Raw genomic sequence first — 26,007 nt, forward strand, 5'->3', positions numbered from 1 at the left:
AAGTGTGATAAGAGACCTTGGGACACAGGTGGACAGTAGTCTCTCCTTTGATAATCACATCACCACAGTAGTCAGGAAATCCTTCTATGTGGCACACCTCATCACAAAAGGTTTCTCATCCAGGAAAAAGAGGTAATTGTTCCCGTCTACTCATCACTCATTAGACCCATTATAGAGTACAATGCTCCTTTTGGTATGTACCTCACAAGACATCTACAACAACTGGAAAGACCGCAGAAATACCTCACAAAGAGGATTACTGGCCTCAAACACATGCCCTACACAGACCGTCTCAAAAAACTCCAGGTTTACTCTGTCGCATAGCGCCTATTCAGAGGCGATCTCTGCCTAACATACAAAGCTATGTCAAACCCAGAGCTGTTGGACATGCTCCACTTAAATAAATCCCAATTCCTTCAAGCTACATGCGCTAGGGACCTAAACCTTGTCACCACAATAAACAGGACATGCTGGAGGGATAGATTCCTGTCCCAGAGACTTCCCATACTCTGGAACAAACTACCTATCTGTATCAAACAAAGCTCCTCATTAGCACTCTTCAAGAAAAGTCTTGATGATTGGATGGGAGATGGGAAATTCACCCCGGGGATCACTTCTGTGGCTCTGCTTGACAGGGGCACAGGAAAATAATTTTCTTGGGTGACAAAAGCCAGGGTACTATTTTGGCTAGGCTTATATAGGCCCTAGGTCCAATAGCCTAGTACCTACCTATGAACTTCACTAGACTGCAGAGGGACCTGATTAAAGAATTATCAGACTCCCGCCGAGGGGCTGTAGCTGATGCAGTGGCAGAGAAAGTTGATGTTCAGCTTGCTACCTTGAATTTAGTTGTTAATTCGTCCATGAGACTCATTTCTTATGCAGTAAATGGCACGAGTAGGGCAGCAGGCTCAGGTATCTCTCTTAGGAGGCAGGCCTGGATGCATCTTTGTGATTTCATGGAGTCCTTCCAGTCTTACTTCATTAATGTCCCTTTTGACTGCTCCTTTCTTCTTGGGCCAAAAGTGAAGGAAATGCTCATCAGGTGTGAACAAGGTGGAAAGACCTTGTCTGCCATTGGACTGCATTTTTCCACTCCTGCTAGACCCTTTCCCAAGGGTCAGAAAGGTAGTGGGAAAATGTTTTTCAGAAAATCTCAGAGATCTTACCAAGACATACAAGATGAAAGTTCCCCCAGAGGCAGAGGGGGGAACAATATTGGAAGATGCCGCCCTTGTGGCAGAGGAGGCCCACAAAACCAAGGCTCCAGAGAATCTTTCTTTGGGAGGCCTTTCCAGCGCTCCTGAAGGAATGTCCGATTGCTCGCCTCTGGAGGCAGTCGGGGGGAGATTGCCCTTGCACCAAGAAACCTGACTAAAGATAAACGAGAAATGGGTGCAGGACATAATATCCAGAGGGTACATCATTCCCTTCTCCCTTCCTATTTCAAAAAACAAAGTGGTTCCAGATGTTCCACCCAGTCAAAAGAACAAGCAACTGTAGAAATTCGAAAGTTGTGAACAAAAAGAGTCATCCAGGAAGTCCCCACAGACCCGAGCGGATCCAGAGCCTACTCAAAATTTTTTTTAGTTCCGAAGAGAGCAGGGGACTGGAGGCCCATTTTGGATCTTAGCAATCTGAACAAATCAGTAAAGAAGACCAAGTTCCAAATGGTGACACTGCAGTCAGTACTTCCATTTCTGGAAAAGGACAATTGGATGCACTCTGTAGACCTTCAGGACACGTACTACCATATTTGAATGGACAGACGGTCCAGGAGGTACTCGTGCTTCTGGCCAGGAGCCAGTCATTTCCAGTTTTGAGCTCTGCCCTTTGGTCTCACTACAGCCCCCAGAGTGTTCACCAAATGTATGGCAGTATTAGTGGCTCACCTGAGATGCAAAAGATTCCATGTGCTTTCATACGTAGACGGCTGGCTCATAACCTCCTCGACCAGGCATCATTTACTCCAATCAAAGAATTATGTCCTTCAGCTATGCTCCTCTCTAGGCATTACCATCAATTACAAAAAATCTGTGCTACAGCCAACTCAAACTTTACTGTTCATAGGAGTAGAGATAAACACTACCACTCAAATAGCAAGACTTCCACAAGACAGGGTAGATGGCCGTCATTTTGTCAGATTTCTAATAAAGAAGTGAAAAGCCAAAGCAAAACTAGTTCTCCAGGTCTTAGGGAAAATGGTTGCATCCATCATACTAATTCCTCAAGTTCATCTCCACATGAAGGTTCTCTAGTGGATGCTATTTGCTCAGTAGTCACATCTTGGAACTTCCAATGTCTCACAAAATTATGATAACCAGTGCGTGCAAAAAAGATCTCCAGTAGTGAATTTACTCACCTTCAGTACTTCAAGGCCGTCCTTTCATTCCTCCTCAACTTCTGGCCACGGTGACCATGGACAATTCCCAGCTGGGGGGGGGGGGGCATTTTCTCGGGAAGACAAGTCAAGGCATCTGGGAAGATCATGAGGTTCACTTGCATATAAATGTCTTAGAGATGTGAGTGGTGCTTTTAGCGTTGCAAGCTTGCCATAACTCTTTTCCTCTGGGAACGATAGCAATCCAGTCAGAAAACATGTCTGTAGTATGGTATATAAACAAACGGGGAAATCAGATCGTACCCACTTTGTTGAGAAATTCTCAGGATCTGAACATTGGGTAATAGCCTCCAACCGCTAATAGCAACGCACATCTGGGGAAATCCAACGTCATTGTGGACAAGCTGATCAGAGCCATTCTTTGGCTGCATGAGTGGTCCCTCAATCAGAAAGTTACGGAAGTGATCTACTGCAAATGGGGCCAGCCTTGCTGCGACCTTTTTGCATCACCCATAAGGGTCAAATGCAGCAACTACTTTGCCCTGATCACTCCTGTGGGGGAGTCACCAAGGGATGCCTTGTTCACGATTGTCCCCCGGGACTTCTTTATGCTTTTCCCCTGATTCCTCTAATTCCAAGGTTTCTAGAGAAAGTGAGTTTGTTGGAGACCACCATTATCCTAATTGCTCCCTAATGGCTTCATCAAATCTGGTTCCCCTTTCTTCAGCCTCATCTTCGAGATGAACCCTGGATTCTGGACCCAGTACCTGACCTTCTGACATACCCTTCGGGAATGGTTCATTGCAATCTAGACACCCTAAAGTTGACAGCTTGGCTGCTCCAGTTCCCCTAATTGCCAGGTATCCATCCCTCTCAAGCATGTAATATTATCGTCTCATAAAACATCTACTCAAAAAACTTTACAAAAGCAAATGAAAAAAGTTTGTTGTATGGGAAAACTGTAAAAAATAGACCCTGTTACAGCACCAGTTCACTCTGTTTTACAGTTTCTGTCAGAGATCTTCAATGATGGTGCAGCGGCAGCTTCAGTTAAAGTTCAACTAGCTGCAATTTCTAATTTTCATGTAGGACAAAATTACCATCCTCTCATGTCACACAGACTTTGCAGAGGTTTTTTTAAAGGGCATTGTTATGTTAAGACCGCCATATAAACATTCAATGGGATCTCAATTTCATTTTATCCAATATTATATTTCCTCCCTTTGAGCCGTCAGCCACGTGTGACTTGAAATATCTCTCCTGGAAAACTCTGTTCTTGGTGGCTATTACTTCAGCCAGAAGGGTATCTGATTTGCAGGCCTTGTCCAAAAAACCTCCATGTCTAGTCTTTCACAAAGACAGGGTATTGTTATGCACTAATCCATCATGTCTACCTAAGGCTGTGACGGAAAATACCCTTAACCAATCTATAGACCTTCCAGTTTTCTTTCCCAATTTCCAAAATAAAGGATAGTATTCCTTGCATCTCCTAAGATGTTCACAGACAATTATGTTTCTAGTTACACAGAACTTCGGAGTTCAGAAAATCAGCTTAACTTTTTACCTCATATTCTGGCACAACAAAAGGTCAACCGGTTTCAAAAGTCACATTATCTAGATGGCTATCATTATGCATATCCCACATTTACAATTCTAAAAAACAGAGCCCTCCCAAATGTTGTTAATGCTCATTCCACTAGATTTGTGGCCACGTCTGCAGCTTTTCAGGCTAGACTACCACTGGATAACATCTGTGCTGCAGCTACTTGGGCAAAACCTCATACCTTTCTTACTCATTACAAAGTGGATCTGGGCTCTAGGAGTAGAGCCTCCTTTGGCTCTATGATTCTGAGAAATATTCTCCCATGAACCACCCAAGAGTTTAGTTGCTTGGGACGCGGTCCCACAAGTGAGAATAAAGGCAAGATTAACAGTATCACATAAAGAAATTATGTTCTTACTGTAACATTCCATGTGTGTTGTCCATCTCGTCCTTTCTTCTCACAACCCTCCCTCCTTCCCCTTGCCTATACTCCTGGTAGACTGACTAACAAATAGGGATTCGACAGTATCATATAGCCTCAGGGAATATATCTTTTCAATCTGATACTAATTCATAGTAGTATGTATTGGTATTCATATACACTCTTATATATATATATATATATATAAAATCCAACAGCTGAGATGGACAACACACATGGAACATTATGGTAAGAACATAACTTCTTTTGATGTTAAGTTTTAAAGTGTGCATAGAGTGGACTTAGAGATGGTGTGTTTTCTTAGACATTTTCTGCAGTTTCTTCTTCTGTGTGTGTTTGCATTGTTAGTAGTGATAGATTTAAAGTTTTTTCTTAGTATAGTAGTGCTTTCCTAGTCAGTGTAGTTAGTAAATTCTCATGTCCTCAGGCTTCTAAAAGTCTTCCTTGGAGCATAAAATCCCCCCAAGTTCCACATTTTCAGTGTGTTTACTGCTTGGGGTCTTCACACCTTCAAACTTCCTGCTCCATTTGAGCTCTTCCTGCTCCATTTGTGCTGCCATACTTAAAGGTCTTTCTCCCCAGAATGGAGCCATTATGTCCTCAGATTCTAAGGCATCCACTTCCTCTTCTTCTTCTGATATAAAGAAAGATAAAGAGAGGGAAATATCTAGAGAGAGAGAGAGAGAGAGAACTCTAAAGATAAATCCAAGCATCCTGAAGATAATCAAGAAAGGTCCAAAAAAGGTCTCCCAACCCTACAGTTACTGCGGGTCCAGCACCTAAAGTTCTGAGACAGTCAGCTCTAACCATTTCTCAGATCCAGACTCCCTCTTCAAAGTCTTCTTTTGCTCCAACTCTGATCAGTCGTAAACTCCATTCTCCGATTTTGCAGAATGGACCTTCAAAGCCTGCTTCAGTAGCGTCTTCTTCTGGATCTGGCCATTCCACTAGAAGTCTCACAGAGTTTGATGTTGACTGGATGATTAGGAGATTTCTGAGGACTCAGATTCAGATGGGAGTCCTCCCGGCTGTGTCCTCCAGGAAGGATGCAGGATCAGTCTCTCCATTCCTGGCTATTCAGTCTTCTCAGCTTCCTACCCTGTGCACATTCCCAGAAGTGGTGTATATCGGATCTAGTCTTCCTGTGGTACCAGTGTCAGAGCCCACAGCCCTCAAAAATGTAGCTTCAACTTCATCCCTCACTTTTTGTAGTCTGATGCTTTTGGGTCCAGCAGAGTCCAGGATCCAGGGCGTGGGTTTTGGGACTCTGGCAGTTGAGTCAACTTGACTCCAAGACCTTCAGAGCTGTCACTGCTACTCAGGGCCTTGGCATTTGACAGCACAGTTCTAAGGCCCTCCTCGGGGCCTTCAGCTATTGGATTTGAGAGGGCTTCTGACCTTCCAAATTTTGCTGGCTCTTCTTTGGCTCCAGTGGCTGGATCAGCCTTTGAGGCTGTGGAGAGGACCTTCACTGCACCAAGACATCTGGTACACTCCTAGAACTCGGATCCATCCAGACAGCCTTTGAAGACTGTAACCTCCTCCTCTCAGTCTGGTAGACAGGGACAGATAGATCCATTAGGCTTCAGGACTACTCAGCCCTCAAGTTCCTCATCCCTTTCCAATGTGTCCCCTTTGGGGGTCTTAAAGCACATTCCTCAGAGTAAGACTTGTAAAAGGAAGCATACTGACTCCTCTCTTGAGTCTGTCACCAAGATACAGACTTAGATGATGGAGAAGGTTGTCCAAGGTCCCCCGGAAATGTCTCCTTCAGAGATATCCTAGAATTGATGACACGTGTGGAGGATTGTCCACCAATGCCCCTTCTTCTGATGAGTCAGTGCTTCTTGAAGCCTTTGGGTCCAGCCCTTCACCATCCTGGATGGTCCATCCTGTCAATCCATTAGTCAACCTGCTTACTCAGGAGGCTTAGAAGGAGCTTGATGGGGGAAGAACCCATCCCTAAAAGGCCAGATCGAATTTTAGCTGCTCCTGAGTATAGAAGTTCTGGGCTATGCGTCCCCCTGTAGATTCCATGGTGGTAGCAGCAGCCACAAAAAACAACTGTCCGAAGAAAGTTCCTCTGTTCTTCCCCATAACAGGAAGTCTAGGGCTTTGGACAGATTGGGGAAACAGGCATACAATTCAGCCACTTTCTCTTTTCATATGCTGAATTATATGGCTCGCTTGGCATGTTTCTAGAGGGATTTGATTAAGGAACTTTCACATTCTGTGGTGGGCAACTTACCAGCAGGTGTCCAAAAAAACTGTGAAGTCCCAGTTTCAACCCTTCAAGCTACTGCAGATATAACCACAAGAACTGCTTTCCAGTGCAGCATATGGTGCAGCCTGTGCAGCTGGTACTGGCATTACAATGCATCATCATGCCTGGATGTGATTATGTGACTTTGTGGAAAGCTTCAGAATATCCTTCATCAATGTTGCTTATGACCGTTTCACTTTATTTGGATTGAAAGTCAAGGACATGCTTACCAGAAGTGAATAGGATGGTAAAATTTTATCTACCACTGGAATCCGTTTTTCATTCCCTCAGAGATTCTTCTCCAGGAATTAAAGAGGGGTTGGAAAGATGTGCTTCAAGAAATCTCAAGACTTTTACCTGGACTCTTCTGGGGACAGGCTGTCCAGAATCAGAGGTGGAGGCAATTCCACAGGATGTCACCGCAGAGGCAGTCCGCAAAATTACATTCACATAGAAGCCTTTCCAATATCCCTGAATGATGCAGTTGGAATTTGCAGCAACAGAAATTCAGAAGTTGCTGGTCAAAAGGATCATCCATATGGTCCCCCAAGACCAGTTAGAATTCAGAGGCTACTCAAGGTTCTTTTTAGTCCCAAAAAAGGCAGGTAACCTAAGACCATTTTTGAATCTCAGCAAGTTTAATCAATTTGTAAAACATGCAAAATTCTGGATGTTCACGGTTCAGTCCATTCTGCCTCATCTCAGAAAGGACGATTGGATGTGCTCTGTAGATCTCCAAGATGCCTACTTATCACATAAAGATGAAAAGGTAGTCAAGGAAATTTCTCATTTCCAGCTGGGAGCCAATCACTTCCAATTCAGAGCGCCGACTTTCAGTCTCGCCACAGCTTTGTGGGTGTTCACCAAGATAATGGTAGTAGTGACAGCCTTTTTCAAGCTTCTGGGGACTCAGGAATTCCCATATCTGGACAATTGGCTTTTAACTGCTTCCCCCAGGGATCTCCTTCCAACTTACAGTCATTCCTGCTAGAACTAACATCCATCCTGAGTATTTCGATCGATCTAAAGAAGAGCAACTTACAGCCTACTCAATGCATAGAATTCATAGTCTGCCAGATAGACAGTGTTCATTAAATAGTAAAGCTATTCTTATCATGGATCAACTCAACCTTATCAGTGGCTGTTCATGTAATAAATCATCTTCTAGGGCTACTGGCTTCCTCCATAGTGATGGCCTATTTGACAAGATATCACATGTGAGTTTTACCATGAACATTAGCAGTAGATTTAATCCCCTTCACCACAAAATTCAACTCATGCAGGTATGCAAGAACCATAGCCAGTGGTGGATTATTTCTGACTCAGTTGATCTGCGTAGACACCTCTCTACTCCCATACCCAAAGCCACAGTGACCACGGATGCCTCCCTTCTTGGGTGGAGGGGGCATTCCGAAGGGAGAAGAGTCCAAGGAATGTGGTCCCCACTGGCGGCCAACCTTCACCTCAGTGTCTTGGAGTTAAGATTGGCCCTCCTTGCATTGCAGGCATTTCAGGACCATCTACTGAAGGATAACATGTCAGTAGTTTGGTAATTCAGCAAACAGGGTAGAACCAGATCATACCCTCTTTGCCGAGACAACAATGGCTATGAAAGTTATGTACTTAACATAATGCTAGATCCATGTTGTCTAATTTTAGTCTGGTTCATTCAACCTCCCTTCTTTCTCCCCCCTTCCTAAACTGACACATATGACTTTGGGATGACCAGTGATACTGCTTACCTCCCTGTTTGTGAAAAGTCCTTTTCTGACTGTTACCCTTTCTCCCTCTATTTATCCTAGTTGGGATAATGGTTAAAGTGCTTACCTTATAAACACAAGCTGCAGAGTTTAATTCTCGCATTGGAATAATTGACTAAGCTTACAGTGGCCTACAAGTGCAGTTAGCCTAGTACTAACCTATGGATGCTATGGATATGAATTAACGTGACTTATTTATAGGTTGGGAGGTTAGTATAATAGTTAAGGTGTTTACCTCACAAACACAAGGTACAGGGTTTGATTCTCACTAAAGGAAAATTGCATAGGCTGAAAAAGACCCATAAAGGCAGTTAGCCTAGTATTTGCCTATGAAACTATTAGCATATTCACAGTGTTGTATGATAAACTTGAACTGAAGTATTAGGGTGGAGTATAGGGAATTATGTGTAGGGGAGGAGTCAGAGCCCTGAAACTGAAGACGTTTCAGAGTCATGCCAAGGTCATATCCGATAACCATGTGTTGAACCAGATGAAAATCAGACAACATGAATCTGTCATAGGTTCATAGGTGGGTACAAGGTTATCTGCCCAAAGGCATTTATGAGCCTAGCCAGAATGTGTTGGCTTTCGCCACCCCCTTAGATTAGTTCCCTGTGCCTCTGTCCAGCAGAGCCACTGAAGTGATCCCTGAGGTAAACTTTCTGTTTCCCATCCACTCGTCAAGGTTTCTTTTGAAGAGTGTTAGTGAGGAGCTCTGCCTAATGTAGATTGGGATCTTGTTCCAAAGTATGGGAAGTCTCTGGGACAGGAATCTATCCCTCCAGCATGTCCTATTTATTGTTGTGGTGAGGTTTAGATCCCTAGAGCGTGTGGCTCGAGGGGATAAGGTTTTCATTAGGTGGAGCATGTCCATCATTTCTGGGTTGGACATGACCTTGTATGTCAGGCAGAGATCACCTCTGAGTAGGCGGTATGCAACCGAGTACAACTGGAGTTTCTTCAGTCAAGCTGCATAGGGCATCTGTTTGAAGCCATTGATCCTCTTGGTGAGATACTTCTGTGGTCTTTCCAGCTGTTGCAGGTGTCTTGTAAGGTACATCCCAAATGGGGTGTTGGGTCCGATGAGTGATGAGTAGAGGGGCACAATGACCTCTTTTGATCTGGATGCGAACCCTTTTGTGATTAGGTCGGCCACGTAGAAGGATTTTCTAACCACTCTGGCAATGTGATTATCAAAGGTGAGATTACTATCTACTTGGGTCCCCAGAGCCCTTATTACATCTTCCGTATTTAGGGGACTACCACCTATGTGGTAGTTTGTGGGTACCTTGTTTTTTCCAAAGGGGATGACTATGCACATTTTGGCATTTAGCATGAGGCCATGATTTTGACACCAGGTATCCGTCTCAGTGAGACCCTTTTGGAGGATGTCTGTGTCAGCCGGAGAGTCAGTTATAGCCCCTAGTTTGCAGTCGTCTGCGAACTTGGTCAGCCATAGTTCTCCTGTGCTTGCCTGTACCTCTTAGAAGTATATGCCGAACAGGAGAGGTCCTAGGACTGAGCCCTGGGGAGCACCACTTGTAACCAGTTTAGTTGGACTTAGCTCCCACAACTCTCACAATGTGGGTTCTGTCCGTGAGCCAGTTAGAAACCATTCTTGTGACATAGGGGTTTATGTTCAGGCTGGTGAGCTTGTCTATAATACTAGAATGGGGAATGGTGTCAAAGGCCTTAGCGAGGTCTAGGTAGGCTGTGTGTACCACCTTTCCCTCTTCTGTAGCCTTGGTAACTGTCTCAAAGAAGTCCACCAGGTTTAGAAGGCATGATCTACCCTTAACAAAGCCAGACTGGGTAGGGTCCAGTGTTTGGAGGTTCCCAATGTTTCTGTTAATAAGTTCCATGATGATGCGCTCCATAGCCTTGCAGACCAAGCTAGTCAGGCTTATAGGGCGATAGTTCCCGGGGTCTGTTGTGGCTCCACCTTTGTGGAGTGGAATAACCATTGCTGTGCGCCACTCTATGGGTCTGTAGCATGTGGAGAGGCTGAGTTTGAACAGTGTGTTTAGGTGAGGGGTTAGTTCATCTTTGAGCTCGTGTAGGACGCAGCTTGTATTTTGTGCCATTCTGCACTAACTCTGAGCAGATCTGAGCATTGCCACTTAGATTCTTGACATAGCTAAAGAATGCCTTGTGGTTATCTTTGGAGTCCATGGCAATTTTTCTTTCAAAGCTTGCCTTGGATGATTTTATGAGGGATCGTAGTTTCTTCCTGATACTGATCAGGGATGTCTTCCCTTCTTGGGATTTTACTCTTTTCTGTACTAGTTTCCTCCTTCTATTGTATAGCTTGTTAATGGTAGGAGTCCACCAGACTGGTTTCATTTTCTTGGAGGAGTGAGTCTTGGTTTTGCTTGCGATGGCATGATCCATGCATTCTTGTAGCTGCCCGTAGTATACATTAGTAAAGGATTTTGCAACTTGGACAGTGTTATCCTTAAGCATGGGGGCTTTGAAGCTTTCCATCTTGGTCTTAAGTAACATGAAGTTTGCTTTTGAAAAGTTTTTCACGGTGGCTTTCTTGTCCAGGGGTTGGGGCGGAATATGGATATCCAAAGTGATTTGTTTATGGTCATATTTAACCAGCGAAGGGTTGATCTTTGGTGTGGAACACCAGTCACCCATGTTGGTGATGACCAGGTCCAATATGTTGTCACCTCTGGTGGGAGTGTTGACCAGTTGAAACAGTGCGTTTGAGTTTATAAATTTTAGGAAAAGTTGGGCAAGGGAGTTAGTACTTGAGTAGTTCTCCCAGTTAATGTTTGGGTAATTGAAATCACCCAATATTAGGGTGTTTGGTAGGTCCTTTATGTTACCCAGTGTTTCCAAAAATGCGGAATGGGGGTCCTGGGACATGGTGGGTGATCTGTAGCAAGCTACAATTTGAATTGCAGTTTTGCCCATTGTTAGTTGCACGTGGATGATTTCTGAAGCATCGTGCTGTGCCACTAACCTGGAGGTGTGGGTTTCCTTGATGAATATGGATTTGCCCCCGCCTTTTGTATTTCGATTTGGGTTCTGTGGCCGAAATGTATGGTATGAGTTGTAGCCTGGTAGTTCTGGGGTCCTCTCTGGAGCCTTAAACCAGGTTTCTGTTACTGCACATATATTGATTTTCTCCATACTGAAGAGTGCCTTGAGTGCGTGCATTTTCATTTTTAGACTTATGGCATTGAGTAGCATTACCTTCAGTTTTTTGTTACTTGTGCTATTTATGGTGTTGGGTTTGTCGTTTGAGCCTTGCCTAAAAAAGGCACTATGGGGGTGGCAAGAGCCTCGGCAAGTATTCAAAAGCCTAAGGGTGACAGGTGCAAGCCATCTCTGGCGAAGCAGCGTGGCTTGTCGAGCATGTCATCCCAGGCAGACAGACACTGGATCCCCTTTGAATGACACCAGAAGCTTAGCCAATTGTTGAAATCGAGAATTTTTTTCTTTATACCGTGGTATCATTCTTGGTGAGGGCAAGATGCTACTCAGGGTCAGGGTCATACAGCCTTGGGCTACGTGATCAGAGAGCTCTTCCATGTCTCTTTTCATGTAGTCCAGGGAGGTACAGCTCAGGTCATTCACACCAACATGGACAATGACAGAGTCATATTAGTACTTGTTTTGGAGTGACCTGAATGCTTATGTTATGTGGCGGATCCTGGCACCTGACAGGCAGCTAACAGTAACCTTCTCCTTATTCAGCCTAGTGAGTGGGATGTCAATGTGCCTGACTATAGAGTCACCTATTACTAGTATGTTGGGTACGTTATTGTGCTTTAAGGGCTGTGATTTCATGGCACACTGGTTTTTTGAAGTATGTGCTTCATGGTTTGTGTTGGAGGGGTGGAGGTTGCTTGGATGTTTGCTTTGGCGGTCTCTGTTGGTTTTGCAGATTTTTATTTAGAGCCTCCGAGTATGTTTCCATGTATTTATGTGTGTTTTTTGCCGGTTCTGGTTTAATGGGTCTATGTACGACTGCTGGTGTGATGCAAGTATTTCCCTTATCCTCTTGACTGTCTGATCCACTCTTGGGTTGAGAGAGCTTTGCCTCTAGTTTGGCTGTATAACTGCATCTCTCACATGTATTAGTGTTTGATGGTAGGAGGAGGGGGTTGTCTGTGTACATGAGGCAGTTGTAACATTGCCTCAAAATGCCCAGATTCACCAGTTGGACTAGAGAGTACACCTGAAACTGCCCTTTGGACATGCCTGGATAGGTACAGTAAACTGTTTTACTGGATGGCTGGTAAGATCGAATAGAGAGCCTTGTCCTACTGTGTAGTACAGGAGGGTCTAGTGCTAGGGTTTATAAGTGCTTGCTATAAGTTTTGAGCAAGTGCCAGGCTGAGAAATGAATGGCTTGAGTGCTTAAGTTGAAAGTTTGTCTAGTTCCAAGGGAAAAATTGAAGAGGAGACTTTGTGGAGCCAGGAATAGTTTTACCCTAGTTAACCGGCGCTACCCGGCGCGCAAAACAGGCCAAATATGGTATTTATAGCAGGGAAATGAAAGAGATAGAAATTACCCAAAAATGGCCAATAAACTACTCATTTCTGGACTGAAACAACTCCTCCAAGGACAGATAGGCTGCTCAAAGCCCCCCTCTCTCACAGGTGAACAGAGAAACTTCCTTCTATCCAAGAAAGGTATGGGCAAACCCCGAGGTTTGTAACACAGCCCTGAATTCAGCACTAACTTGAAAACTGGACTATACTAGCTTAGAAAGGTGGGAAACAAGTATCTATCTATCTATCTATCTATCTATCTATCTATATATATATATTTTTTTTTTTTTTTTTAAGAAAATAAAGCAGATACACTCAAAAAACATTTTAAAGCACAGAAAAGGATACTTATTGTTATATATCACATTTCAGAGTTGTAGTTAATGCCCCCAGTAATAAAGTAGGAAGAAACACAATACAGTAAAAGCAGATGAATAAAGTGCAATCTCTTCTATATATATATATATATATATATATATAAATATATATATATATATATATATATATATATATATATATAAATATATATATATATATATATATATGTCAAACAATAGAAAATGAACAAACTGATTTAAACAAGTTACCCAATTAACCAGAAAAAAGCTCAAAACTGAGCCCTGTTCCAGCAGTCTTCACTCAGACAAGTTCTAACTGCACACCCCTGCTTACTAGGGTGCAGGGGAACCTTCTCCAAAAAAAGATGGCCTGGATCAGTGCTCAAGTTATACGAACAAAGCTAGATTCAGCATGCCTGAATCTGGTCTATGCTACAGCAACAATGCGCACCAATCTCAGAAAGAAACAGTTCAAATAACAGTCGCAATAAGTCTGTGACCAGAAATTCCCAGCTCAGAAGGGCAGAATCCAGCCTTTCCTCCCACAGGAGTGCAGACCGCAAACCTTCTTAATGTAGAATAAATGGCCTGAAGCCCAAGTGCTTAAGCCAGAACTAATACACTTTTAGAATAGAAGACAATGGGCCTTCAATCAGCAATTCCCAGCTTAGAAGGATGTAAGCTACCTGTCCTGCCACAACAGTGCAGACCACAAACCTTCTTAATGTAAAACAGCCTGTATGAAGCCCAAGTGCTTAAACCAAAAGACTTAGAATAACAGTTACAATTTACTCAGGCTACAACCAAGCATTAATAAATGCAGCAGAATAAATAAAAGTGAATACTTTTCAGAAAAGCAAAATAAAGTAGGAGGAAACACAAATACAGTAAAAGCGAATGAATAAAGTGCACATTTTTTTTAATGCAAGAAGAGAGGAAGGAAGAACCTAAGTGGGCTGGCCTTCTCAAATCTTCTGTCACTATTAAGTAGAGTGAACACTAGACTCAGAATATGATCTAACTGTGCTCAGTTAAGTGGGCAAATGAGATGGACCCAGGAGGAGTGTTCTAATACAAACTTACAGGAGGGACGGGCAATTCCAGAGCCACCAACACTAATATCAACACAGGAACAGGGAGGGAGGGTGGAAAACTAACTGCAGAGAGACACACAGCACACTGTTCAGAAACACACAATTAGGAATCAGAAAAAGGCGATGGTGGTGCTGCGGTAGCGTTGTCGCCTCACAGTAAGATGTTGTCCTGTCAGATTCTCAGCTAAAGCATCTTCTGTGTGGAGACTTGCGTGAATGGGCGTACCTTTGTTGAAGGTTGTGCGTCAGAGCCAGCAACTCGGTACGTAAAAATCTACTGCCAATCATTAGCGGACCGGAGTTCCGCTGTGGCAACCCCTAACCGGGAAACGCCGAAAGACAAACAACAACAACAACAAAAAGATGAAAATACAGTACTTTTAAAACTGCAAGTTTGTACTTAACAAAAGACTAAAATTCAGTACGGCAAGTTTCACTTAGTTTCAGCTTGTAATGTAGATGTTTGTAACCAAGCAAGTCTCTCAGGAGTTGAGCATAAAATTATTTCTCAAACTTTGTGGCTAGCACTTAAAGTACAGAGGAATCCCTCTAGGCTATTAAATGTCAGATAACAAAGAAGTGATACCAACACCCCCTTATAGCAAAATAACTGCAGAGAGACACACAGCACACTGTTCAGAAACACACAATTAGGAAACAGAAAAAGATGGAAATACAGCACTTTTAAAACTGCTAATTTGTACTTAAGAAAAGACTAAAATGCAGTACTGCAAGTTTCACTTAGCTTCAGCTTGTAATGCAAATGTTTGTAGCCAAGCAAGGCTCTCAGGAGTTGAGCATAAAATGATTTCTGAAACTTTGTGGCTGGCACTCAAAGTACAGAGGAATTCCTCTAGGCTATTAAATATCAGATAACAAAGAAGTGATACCAACACCCCTTTATAGCAAAATAACTGCAGAGAGACACACAGCACACTGTTCAGAAACACACAATTAGGAAACAGAAAAAAGATGAAAATACAGTACTTTTAAAACTGCAAGTTTGTACTTAACAATAGACTAAAATTCACTACTGCACATTTCACTTAGTTTCAGCTTGTAATGCAGATGTTTGTAGCCAAGCAAGTGTCTCAGGAGTTGAGCATAAAATTATTTCTGAAACTTTGTGGCTGGCACTCAAAGTACAGAGGAATTCCTCTAGGCTGTTAAGTATCAGATAATGAAGTGATACCAACACCCCCTTATAGCAAAATAACTACAGAGAGACACACAGCACACTGTTCAGAAACACACAATTAGGAAACAGAAAAAGATGAAAATACAGTACTTTAGAAATTGCAAGTTTGTACTTAAAAGCCTAAAATTCACTACTGCAAGTTTCACTTAGCTTCAGCTTGTAATGCAAATGTTTGTAGCCAAGTAAGTCTCTCAGGAGTTGAGCATAAAATGATTTCTCAAACTTTGTGGCCAGCACTTAAAGTACAGAGGAATCCATCTAGGCTATTAAATGTCAGATAACAAAGAAGTGATACCAACACCCCCTTATAGCAAAATAACTGCAGAGAGACACGCAGCACACTATTCAGAAACACACAATTAGGAAACAGAAAAAAGATGAAAATACAGTACTTTTAAAACTGCAAGTTTGTACTTAACAATTGACTAAAATTCACTACTGCACGTTTCACTTAGCTTCAGCTTGTAATGCAGATGTTTGTAGCCAAGCAAGTGTCTCAGGAGTTGAGCATAAAATGATTTCTCAAACTTTGTGGCTAGCACTTAAAGTACAGAGGAATCCCTCTAGGCTATTAAATATCAGGTGACAAAAGTGATACCAACACCCCCTTATAGCAAAATAACTGCAGAGAGACACACAGCACACTTTTCCGAAACATATAATTAGGAAACAGAAAAAGATGAAAATACAGTATGTTTAAAACTGCAAGTTTGTACTTAAAAGACTAAAATTCACTACTGCAAGTTTCACTTAGCTTTAGCTTGTAATGCAGATGTTTGTAGCCAAGCAAGTCTCACAGGAGTTGAGCATAAGTACATAACTGCCATTTTCCTTCTTTTTGCAGGAGTGCAACCCCCCCCCCCCACTGTGGGCAGGCTATATCTTCATACATTCAGCTAATTATATATACTAACTGCAAGGTCACATGTATGGACACACACACACACATATATATATATATATATATATATATATATATATATATATGTATATATATATATATATATATATATATATGTATGTATATATATATATATATATATATATATATATGTGTGTGTGTGCACATACATTCATATATTTTTATATTGAAACACTAGAGAATCTCAACATACTGAAATGCCGAACTTCAGTACATCGAGATGGAATACGTGAAAGTGCAGTTACGCGAAACTGTAGTATGTCGACTATGGAAATGCCGAATCTGCTATTGTGGTATCGCGTTCGTGATGTGCGGTGCTGTTTGTGGATTTATCTGGCGTTTTAGGTAAGTGGTCTTTGTTTAAATGTATTGGACAGGTATGTTAGTGTGTAAGGTGGTGTTTTTTGTGTGTTTAGTGCGACCTCGGAGTTTGTATATATAAGTAGGGAGGTGTGGGGAGCGCAGCTCCCCGCATGGAGAGTACTGCTTATAGGTATGGTAGGTGTGTGTGTGTTTTGTGTTTTTGTGCGTTGTTTTTAGTTTAGTTAGGTAGTTGTATGTATGTGTGCATGTGTGTATGTATGGTCGTGATTGTGATATTCGTGGTTTTATGTTTTCATGTATGTAGGTGTTCGACTGTTCAGTCTCGAAATACTGAAATTCGATATTTCACTATTTCAGGATTGTATAGTGATAGCTTTTTATATATGTGTCTGTAGATAGATATGCTATTCCAGTACAGCTTAGAAATTAGTAGTTTATTATGTTAGTCCCCCCCCCCCCCACATTTTTTCTGCACTGTATTTTCACTGGTTCTTCTCGCTATCCTGTTTATGTTCAAAATGTATTATTAGTCAGGAAGTCTGTGTTGTTGCAAAGTTGCCATATCTCAGTACTACCTGTTAATTCTCTTACTGTTGTGTTGAACTGATGTATTCAGTTATCTTTATAAGTCATTAGAACTTTTCATCTAGAGATTGCATGAAAATTGATGTTTTTTCCATTTGGGCATTCCCATTTCACGCAAGCAAGTTGTTTTAATTCTATTTAAAATAATAAAGAAGGGAAAAAAAAAGAAAAAAGGAAAGGAATGAAAGATAGTAATTGTTTATATTAGGACACACCATTGTACTTTGTGCAGGTGTGGGCAGAGCCAAATTATTTGACATCCAAAATGGGGTGGTCAGTTAAAGATTTTGCAAATTTCTTGTTTTTCTAATTCTGTACATTTTTTAACACTAAAAAGCTTAAGGCTAAAATTCAAAGAAATTGAAACTGTAATGTCAAGCATTGCAAACTTAATATTAATGAAAGATGGCTACTGACATCCAGCAAGGGCGCTACTGCCCACTGCACCTACTACTGTGCACAGTTTTTAGTGCTTTGCAGTCCTTTTCAGTGTCAGTTTTTTGCATCTCATCACATGGGGGGGGGGGGTGCTCTTGTCATTGCACATCCTGGTGTGTCCTAATATAAATAATTGCCTGAAAGAAATCCTTTAGAATTACTATAACCTATTATCCATCTGAACTGAGCTTGTGAGCTGCTCTTTGCAGGATACTGAAAATGAGAATTAATACTGAAAAATTATTGACAGAGTAATGTTTGTAGAGTGAGTAGATGAGTTTGTTTTACAAAGCTGAATAATGTGTTAATCAGATAAATAAATAAACATTTTCCCTTTTATATAGATCCCAAAGTGAACGTCACTAATCCAATGTTAAATCTGATCTCTGAGTATAAAGGACATAACTACACCATAATCCATACGGAAGTGGTATGGGATGATGCAGTGATAAAGTGTGCAGAGATAGGTATGCAGCTTGCTAGCATCATGGATGAGTACCACCAGGCTTATCTTGCTGTGCAAGTCTACACTCTTGGTTTCCCTTTGTGGATTGGACTCTCCAGCAAAGATGTATGTCTTTTTTATATTTATGCATTTTACTTTCAGAGAGCCAGATAAATTGTTGTAGATTAAATGTGAATCAACATGAGCATGAAAATTTGAATTTCATAAACAATTTTCCATAAAAAATGCATAAAATCTGTAAGTAATATGTTACTGCTGTTGAGAGTTCTCAAAAGTAATGCATTTAATTTGTGAGCAGCACGTGTTCATGAGATTTACTTTAAAACTGCCCCATTGACAGTTTATAAGTTTTGACATACTGCTTTAAAGTACATGTTGATTATTTTATTCTTTGCAGACTGATTCATTTGTATTGTTTCTTATACATTCCTGCTTTCTGCCAGAGCATCTCCCAAGTGTAGTTGTGTGATACCTCCCACAGGAGTATGCTTTACATATATCACTGTGGCCAGTTTTAGGTGTTCTTTTTCAGGACAAAAATAATAGAAAAAACTGTCGTGGATACCACTCAGCAAGTAAGTTATTGTTTATTGGCAAATGTGCATTTTTGCCATCCACTTGACAGAGTTTATTTCTGTATGAATTGTATGTAAGGCTGAACCCTTATATTTAATGTGATGCATTGCCATACTGTTTCCTAAGTAAAAGTATTTTATTTATTTATTTATCTATTGTATTTAACCATGTCTAAAAATACAACAGTGCATAAGGAGCCATCTGTTTACTATAAGTAACTGGAAAATTGGTATGGTCTAGGATGAACAAAGTTGTTATCCCTTCAACTTTAGAATTTGGGAGGTGGGACACTAGATTGATTGATTGATTTTTTATTTATTTATGTATTATTCTTTTTATCTTGTGTTGACCAGGTTAGTCCTGTTAGGCTAGTGACATCTTTTTGGGTTCGGCCTAAGGTGGTATTTACACTGACTACTGGAAATATGGCCACAGCACTGAAGAAATCCTCCTACTTGTCCTTGTTGCAAGTAGGGCCCATTTTGCAGAGCACTTACTGTTTCTGTTTCAAACACAGAGGCAGATGGAGAGAGAATGAGATAATGGAATGGTGATAGAAATGGAGGAGAAAGCAAATATGGAGACCAGAGAAATGTGTGCATGATTCTGAGGAGATGTTTCAAAGAAAGCTGTTTGATGGAGATGAGTCAGCTAATGATGGATGTATAATTACAACCCTTCAGTTGGTGGAATGATTTACTTAAAGAAATGGGGATGCAGAGTGAGCCAGAAAATGAAAGAGACATTTCCTTGGAGGACATTGTGGAGATAATACAAAAGGAGGATGCAGGGACAATCTTGAAGAATAGTGGTGAGATAGAAAAGAAAACATGCAGAGAAAGTAAACGAAGGCAAAAGTGGAGAAGCAGTAAAGAAGGTAGAAGCAAATGAAAAATGAAGTACATACTAAGGATTCCAAGAAAAGTAGGCAAAAAAAATTAAAAGGTATGAAGTGTGGGATAATTTAATGGCTCCATTGGGTGTAAAAGCACATGAGGTAAGGGTATTTATTCTCATTAACAAAGAGGCATTTTGTGACATTATATTTGAGATTGTTTTTTCAATTAAAAATTTTCTTGGAGAATATGAAAAAGCAACAATAACCAATGGAATCTTTGTGTGATAATAGCATTTAACAGGGAAACAAAAAAAGAAAAGTCATGTACAATTTTGAAAAGGGATGAAAAGAGATACTTTGAAAGAGCATTTGAAAACTTTATGTAAAGAAATACTGGACATTGCAGATGTTTAGGATAAAAAGGGTTTTTGTGTAAAAAAGTACTACCCATTGCAAAAAGTTTATGATGAAAGTGATGTATGGACTGGTTGATTGGATTGTAATATTGTTTTAAAATAAGAAAGAAAAAAATTATATATATCTCAAGCATGAAAATATGGAGGGGAGTAGGGGTGTTGTAAAATAGTGGGGACAACCTAAAACATGTTTTTTTTCTGGAAATAAAAGGACATTTGATAGGTAACTGTGATAAAAGAAAATGTTACATTTGTGGGGAAATGGGACATGAAAAAAATGTGAATTGAAATGTTATAAATGCAACAAAGTGGAAATTTATGGATAGATTGCAAAAATGAAAGTAAGAGTAAGGAAAAAAGAAAGAGAAGAAAATAAAGAGAATATATTTTGTTAGTAGTAGAAATATAAGAAAAGTTAGATGAGAATAAAAAATAATAATAAAGAGGACATAGAAGAAGGTTCTGAGATAAGTGTTGAAGACATAAATTGGGAGGTAGTAAAAGGAAAAGAATTCTGTTAGTAAAAGGGTAAAATACAGAAAATGAAAATGTAAAGGGATAAGTACAAAAGGAAAAAGAAAGGAACTTGATGAAAAATAATCTGTACACCTAATGATTGGGGCTTGGTAAAATGGTTAAGATGTCTCTTTCACAGACACAGGGCACAGTGTTTCATTTTCACCTTTAGGAGGAAATTTGGCTAGGCTTAGAAAGGCCTAATAAGAAAGCTAGCCTAGTAATTAGTTCTAAATTTATGAAACCACAAATGTGTAAGGAAAAAGGAAAATTTAAAGTTTAGTATGCATTCTATAAATGTGAATATTATTAAGAATATAGCAAGAAAAATAGGGATTTTGGAGTGGTGTAATGCATGTGATGTGGATGTAGTTATATTAGAAGACAGAAGATGGTTAACAAGTGAAGAAAGATTACACACAGAGAAACTATTGGGAGGAAAGGTAATCTGGAATTGGGGAAATGAGAGATGATCTACAATAGCCATATTCTGTAGAAATAGAGTAGAGATACTAGATGTAACAACCCCTTTCCCCATTTTTTGCACATGGGGTTGGTGTGTCACTATGGCTAGCCCTGCCATGGTAGTTCATCTACACCACACACTTGCACACCCTCACACCTATGGCCAGTTTAGAGTGTCCAGTCCACCTACTGCATGTCTTTGGAATGTGGGAGTAAACAAGTGTTCCCAGAGGAACACAGGGAGGACCTGCTGATTTCACACAGAAGACACCCCAGCTGAGAATTGAAACCAATAACCTCTTGCTGTGAGGCAACAACTCTATCTGCTGCACCACTGTGCCGCTGGGAAGATTAACCATTGTAGATTTAAAATAGAACAAAAGTATATAGTATTATAACATTAAATGTTTATACTAATTGATAAGAAATGGAAAGCTTATTTAATCAGATTTTAGACTATGTAGTGATAAATATGAGTATTACAATAACAGGAGACTTTAATTGTGATTTAAGAACCAATTGTAAAAGGAAAGGAACAATATAAGAAAATGTTAGAAGTTATAACATGTGGTAAGTTAAGACTTTGGGACAAAAATTCATGGACTTACAAAATATGTATGTGTGTGTGTGTGTATGTATATATATATATATATATATATATATATATATATATATATATATATAACTGAAATAGATTATTTTATACTATCAGAAGGTTTAGTTAAAAGAGGAGATGTAGTTGAAAACATGTTTTTCTGATCATCTTGCAATAAAGAAAGAGATGATTAATACACTTATGAAAAGATCATATGGAACATTTTATAAAAATTAGTCTGACGGATGATATTTAAGGAAAAATATAAAAAAAATACATATATATTTTTTTAGAATAGTAAGAAAACTAGAAAAAGAAAAATATTAAAAAACATATGATGCATTGGAAGATTTAGAACATAATGATAGAAAGTACTTTGACAAAGAAAAATAGTTATTTGTTTATTTACTTTAGTTTACATTTGTTGACCGGGATGAGTCCGACTGAGCTGAGACAGCCCTTTTTCATCGGAGGCCCGGGTTGAAAAGCTCCAAAAACTCCTATACAATACAATAAACAAAAAACATTTTACAGTAGCAAGTAATCCAAAAGATGACAGCATTAATTATTTGGAAATTATTAATAACATTAGTATCTAGCAAAAAAAAAAATAGCAGTCATTAAAATCAGGCATGTAGATGGGACAATCTTTCAGTAGTCTAAGTGTTGATACAATATGAGCACTTATTAATGTCAGGTAACAGTTTGATAGGGATATATAGAAAGAGACTAACGTTAGGCTGGGACTTGGGAAGAAGGTCTGAAAGAGAGAGGTTTGACAGGGCATGTTAGGAAGAAGTAGTAAAAAGGTTGTAAGATTGTAGGGGATAAGAATTAAGATTAGAGGTCGATTAGAGAGATGTGTAAGGATGAGGAAGGGCAGTTTTAAGGTGGGAGAATACAGAGGAGGGACCTGTGAGTTTTTAAATGTTCTTTAGCAGTTGCTTTGAATTGTTTTGGATGTTTTAGTAGTCTAATTTGAAGTGGCAGTTATGTGAAAGAAATCAAGAAAAAAATACAAGAAGTGTTATATAAGCAAAGACATTTTTACAAGGAAAAAGAAAAGTAGTATCGAGTTACTTAAGCATAGTACCAAACAACGATGGTAGCGTAATGAGAGAAATAAAAAATGTAAAATGAGAAATGGAAAGAACTCAGGAAGAGACTATGAATAGTGTAGTACAATATGTACAAGAAAGTTTTAAAGAAAAAAAAGAAGATAGTAAAAACATGGAAAGCAAAAACGTTAACAGAAAAAGAGAATAAAGAGTTGGAAAAGGAGATTTCTTTAAATGAGCTAGATAAAGTATTAGGACAGGTAAATATCGATTTGGCTGCAGGACCAGATGGAATAAGGTGTGAAATGTATAAAATTTAAGGGATTGGCAAAAAGTATTTTTTAAAGATTTTGAATGAATGGTTGAGTGAAGATTTTTTGTATAAAGAATTATGTAGTGCAATACTTAAATTCATGTGGAAGAAGGAAGATAGAAGACAATTAAAAAAAACTGGAAACCAGCAGTATTGAACAATAATGATTTTAAGATCTTTATGAAAGTAATACAAAATAATTTTGAAATGAAAATATTATGGAAGATAGTATGTATATTATAAAGGGGAAGGGTTGTCAAGAATTATTAATGACAGATAAACTGTGGATGATATTATGAATAGAAAACAAGGAGTTGCTGTAAAATGTAATGTGGAAATCATAACAGGATACCTTAGTAAGGCATTTGATACAGTTAGACATGAAATATTATGGGGAATAATGAAAGAATATAATATAAGTGAAAAAGGTAGGAAATTATGTATGTCAGAGTATAGTAATAATAAAGTAGGAATAAGCCAAGAGGTGCATATGAAGAGTGGTGTAAGACAGGGATGCCCAATGAGTTGTGTACTCTTTGCATTAGTTATGAGTGTGATAGTATGTGAAATAAATTACAAAATGAATCCACTTTAAAGAGTCATCCTGGTGGGCTGGTGGTTCCTCCCACCCCCATCACCCTTTGAAATGTGTACCATTACAGCACTTTTCCCCTAGTGTCCAGTGGTTCCCTGCACGCCCAATTCCCATACCACTGCAGGTGCCATTATGGCACTTTAGAGCATGTCCAGTGGTCTTCCCATCCCCATTAGGGAACTTTATGGAGTAATACCTGGTGTCTAGTGTATTCCACCAATCAATCCCTGTTGTAATGTTGGTGCCATCATGGCATTTAAAGCATTCCTTGATGTCTAGTATATCCATCCCACTAGCTGATCCCCATTGTAAAGTTGGAGCCATCATGGCACTTAAAGTTTTCCCTGGTGTCTAGTGTACCTCTGCCATTCACCAGTCCCTGTTGTAATGTTGCTGTTACAGCATTGTATCTCCAGCACCACCCAGTCCCCATTGTAGTATTGGTGCTGGTATGGCACTTTGCGGCTTTCTTCTTGGTTACGCCTCACCCACCAAAACATTGTTTTTGTATTGGTGCCATTATGACACTTCTAATTTAAACCCTGATGTCTTAATGGTTCTCCTTTCCAAGTTCATGTTCAAAGGTTGAATGCAGCCTTTTGGCCATGTTCACTACTGTGGCGTGGTGGGGATGGTCATGCTAATCTACATGTCAGAGTGCTTTCTTGAATCACTTAGCTGTGTAGATGGTTTCCTGGGAGCAGTTCCAGGGAGGATGAGCACATGGCTAATTAGTATATACCCACAGAGTACCTCATTAACGCTTTTTGGTCCGCCATGGGATATAATTTTCATTGGCCTGGCTCTCAGTGCTCCATATCCATGCTGGATCTCCTAGCTTGTCTCCTACCACCCCAGACTTCCTGTGGTATCTTTGTTGGCAGTTGTGGATTCTAGGATATACTGGAGGTTCAGCCATCTCTACTTCCATCCGGGGGGGGGGTCCTATTTGGTCCCAGTGCCACCTCCTGTGCTTAGTCATTCATTCAAGGTAACGCCCTCCTTTGGCCCATGCCTCCCCTGGGGGAGTGCCATGGGAGCACTCCCATCCCTTCCTGTTGCTCTGTCAGTCACCTGAACCACAAACTGAACCTCGGTCAAAAAGACCATAAGTAGGGTTTTATCCCTGTATGCCACTGAAGTGTCAGAATGCTGCATTAGCATTCAGCATGGCTACAGGACCAACCCATCAAGGTGCTGCATATCTTCACATTGGAGGACAGTGCAGCACTCTGTAAGGCTGCTTCTGAATACCATAAACGTACAGGATCATGGTACCATTAAGAATCCTGCCCATTATCTTTTGTTTTTTTTTCTACTGTATTTCATGATGTTTATAAATAAAACAAATTGCTGTTTTCAGTAAGTGCGGTGGGGTCTTTTACATCCACTTGAGCTACCACCATCTCAGACAGATGAGACCTCAATTTAACATCTCATCCAAAAGGATGGCATATTTAGGAGTGCAGCACCCTGTAATGATTCACTGCAGTGTTAGAAATAGAAAATGAATCCAGTAATCCTGTGGTGAGAGTAGAACCCACAGCCTTTTGATCTTCAAGCACCAAAGGTGAATTTGCTATTTGTTAAGCCACTGAAACTGATGACATGGATTATGCCAATAGTTTGTAAAGTTTATTGAATCCTGGCCAGAGCTTGTATTTAGTATGTGCCTCATACACAGTGTATTATAATGACAGCGCTACTGACTTATTTGTATTTTTTTTATGTATCTGTATGGAACTGCATACTACAAAGCTGTTGTTTACCATTTCAAATCCACTGTTTTTGCCAACTTTACAGATTCTTTAAATACACTCGCACACACAGATGCATACATACACACACACACATACACACACACACACACACACACACACACACACACACACACACACACACACACACACGCACACACACACACACACATGCCATTCATCTTCTTTTGGAAAGGCTACTACAGCATTAAATCATAATGGATGTTTTTTTCCACCTTTTGCTTTCCCATAATCTGGCTGCATTTTTTATTCTAGTAATGATTGTATTCAGTGTGAGGACTAATAGCAAGCCTCATAACTATGAAGATGCCAGCATAGGAGGTATGAGACATCTATATATGTACACAAGGTTCATTGCTGTCAACAGTTTTTCTCACTTTTTAGAAGTTGCTGATGCCTGCGTTTGTGCCAAAGAAAAATAGCTGTACAAGTAGCTCATGTTACCTTTTCTAGGCCATTATTTTGATGGAATACTGTTTTCAAATCTCTATTTTTCTTCCAGAAAGCAAAGAATTTCAATTTATGACATTATTGGAAATAAGATTGTGTATTTTCCCACTAAATCAGTTAATAAATGTACTTCTTCTAAGCAGATTGCACCTAAGGATTAGTATGCTTTGTGCTTGCTTTACAT

At 40.1% G+C, this 26,007-nt stretch overlaps 1 protein-coding gene across 1 annotated transcript in view; it reads left to right on the top strand.

The window, feature by feature from the left end:
- Positions 1-26,007, top strand: part of LY75 (lymphocyte antigen 75) — a 3,856,564-nt gene that overhangs the window by 2,960,336 nt on the left and 870,221 nt on the right. Inside the window, exon 25 of the mRNA XM_044074746.1 lies at positions 18,102-18,328. Within this exon, the coding sequence (XP_043930681.1) occupies positions 18,102-18,328 (227 nt within the window). The remainder of the gene's footprint in view (positions 1-18,101; positions 18,329-26,007) is intronic.

This window comes from Protopterus annectens, chromosome 6.part0 (assembly GCF_019279795.1).
Source record: "Protopterus annectens isolate FY-2018-M chromosome 6.part0, PAN1.0, whole genome shotgun sequence".
NCBI classification, from domain to species: Eukaryota; Metazoa; Chordata; order Ceratodontiformes; family Protopteridae; genus Protopterus; species Protopterus annectens.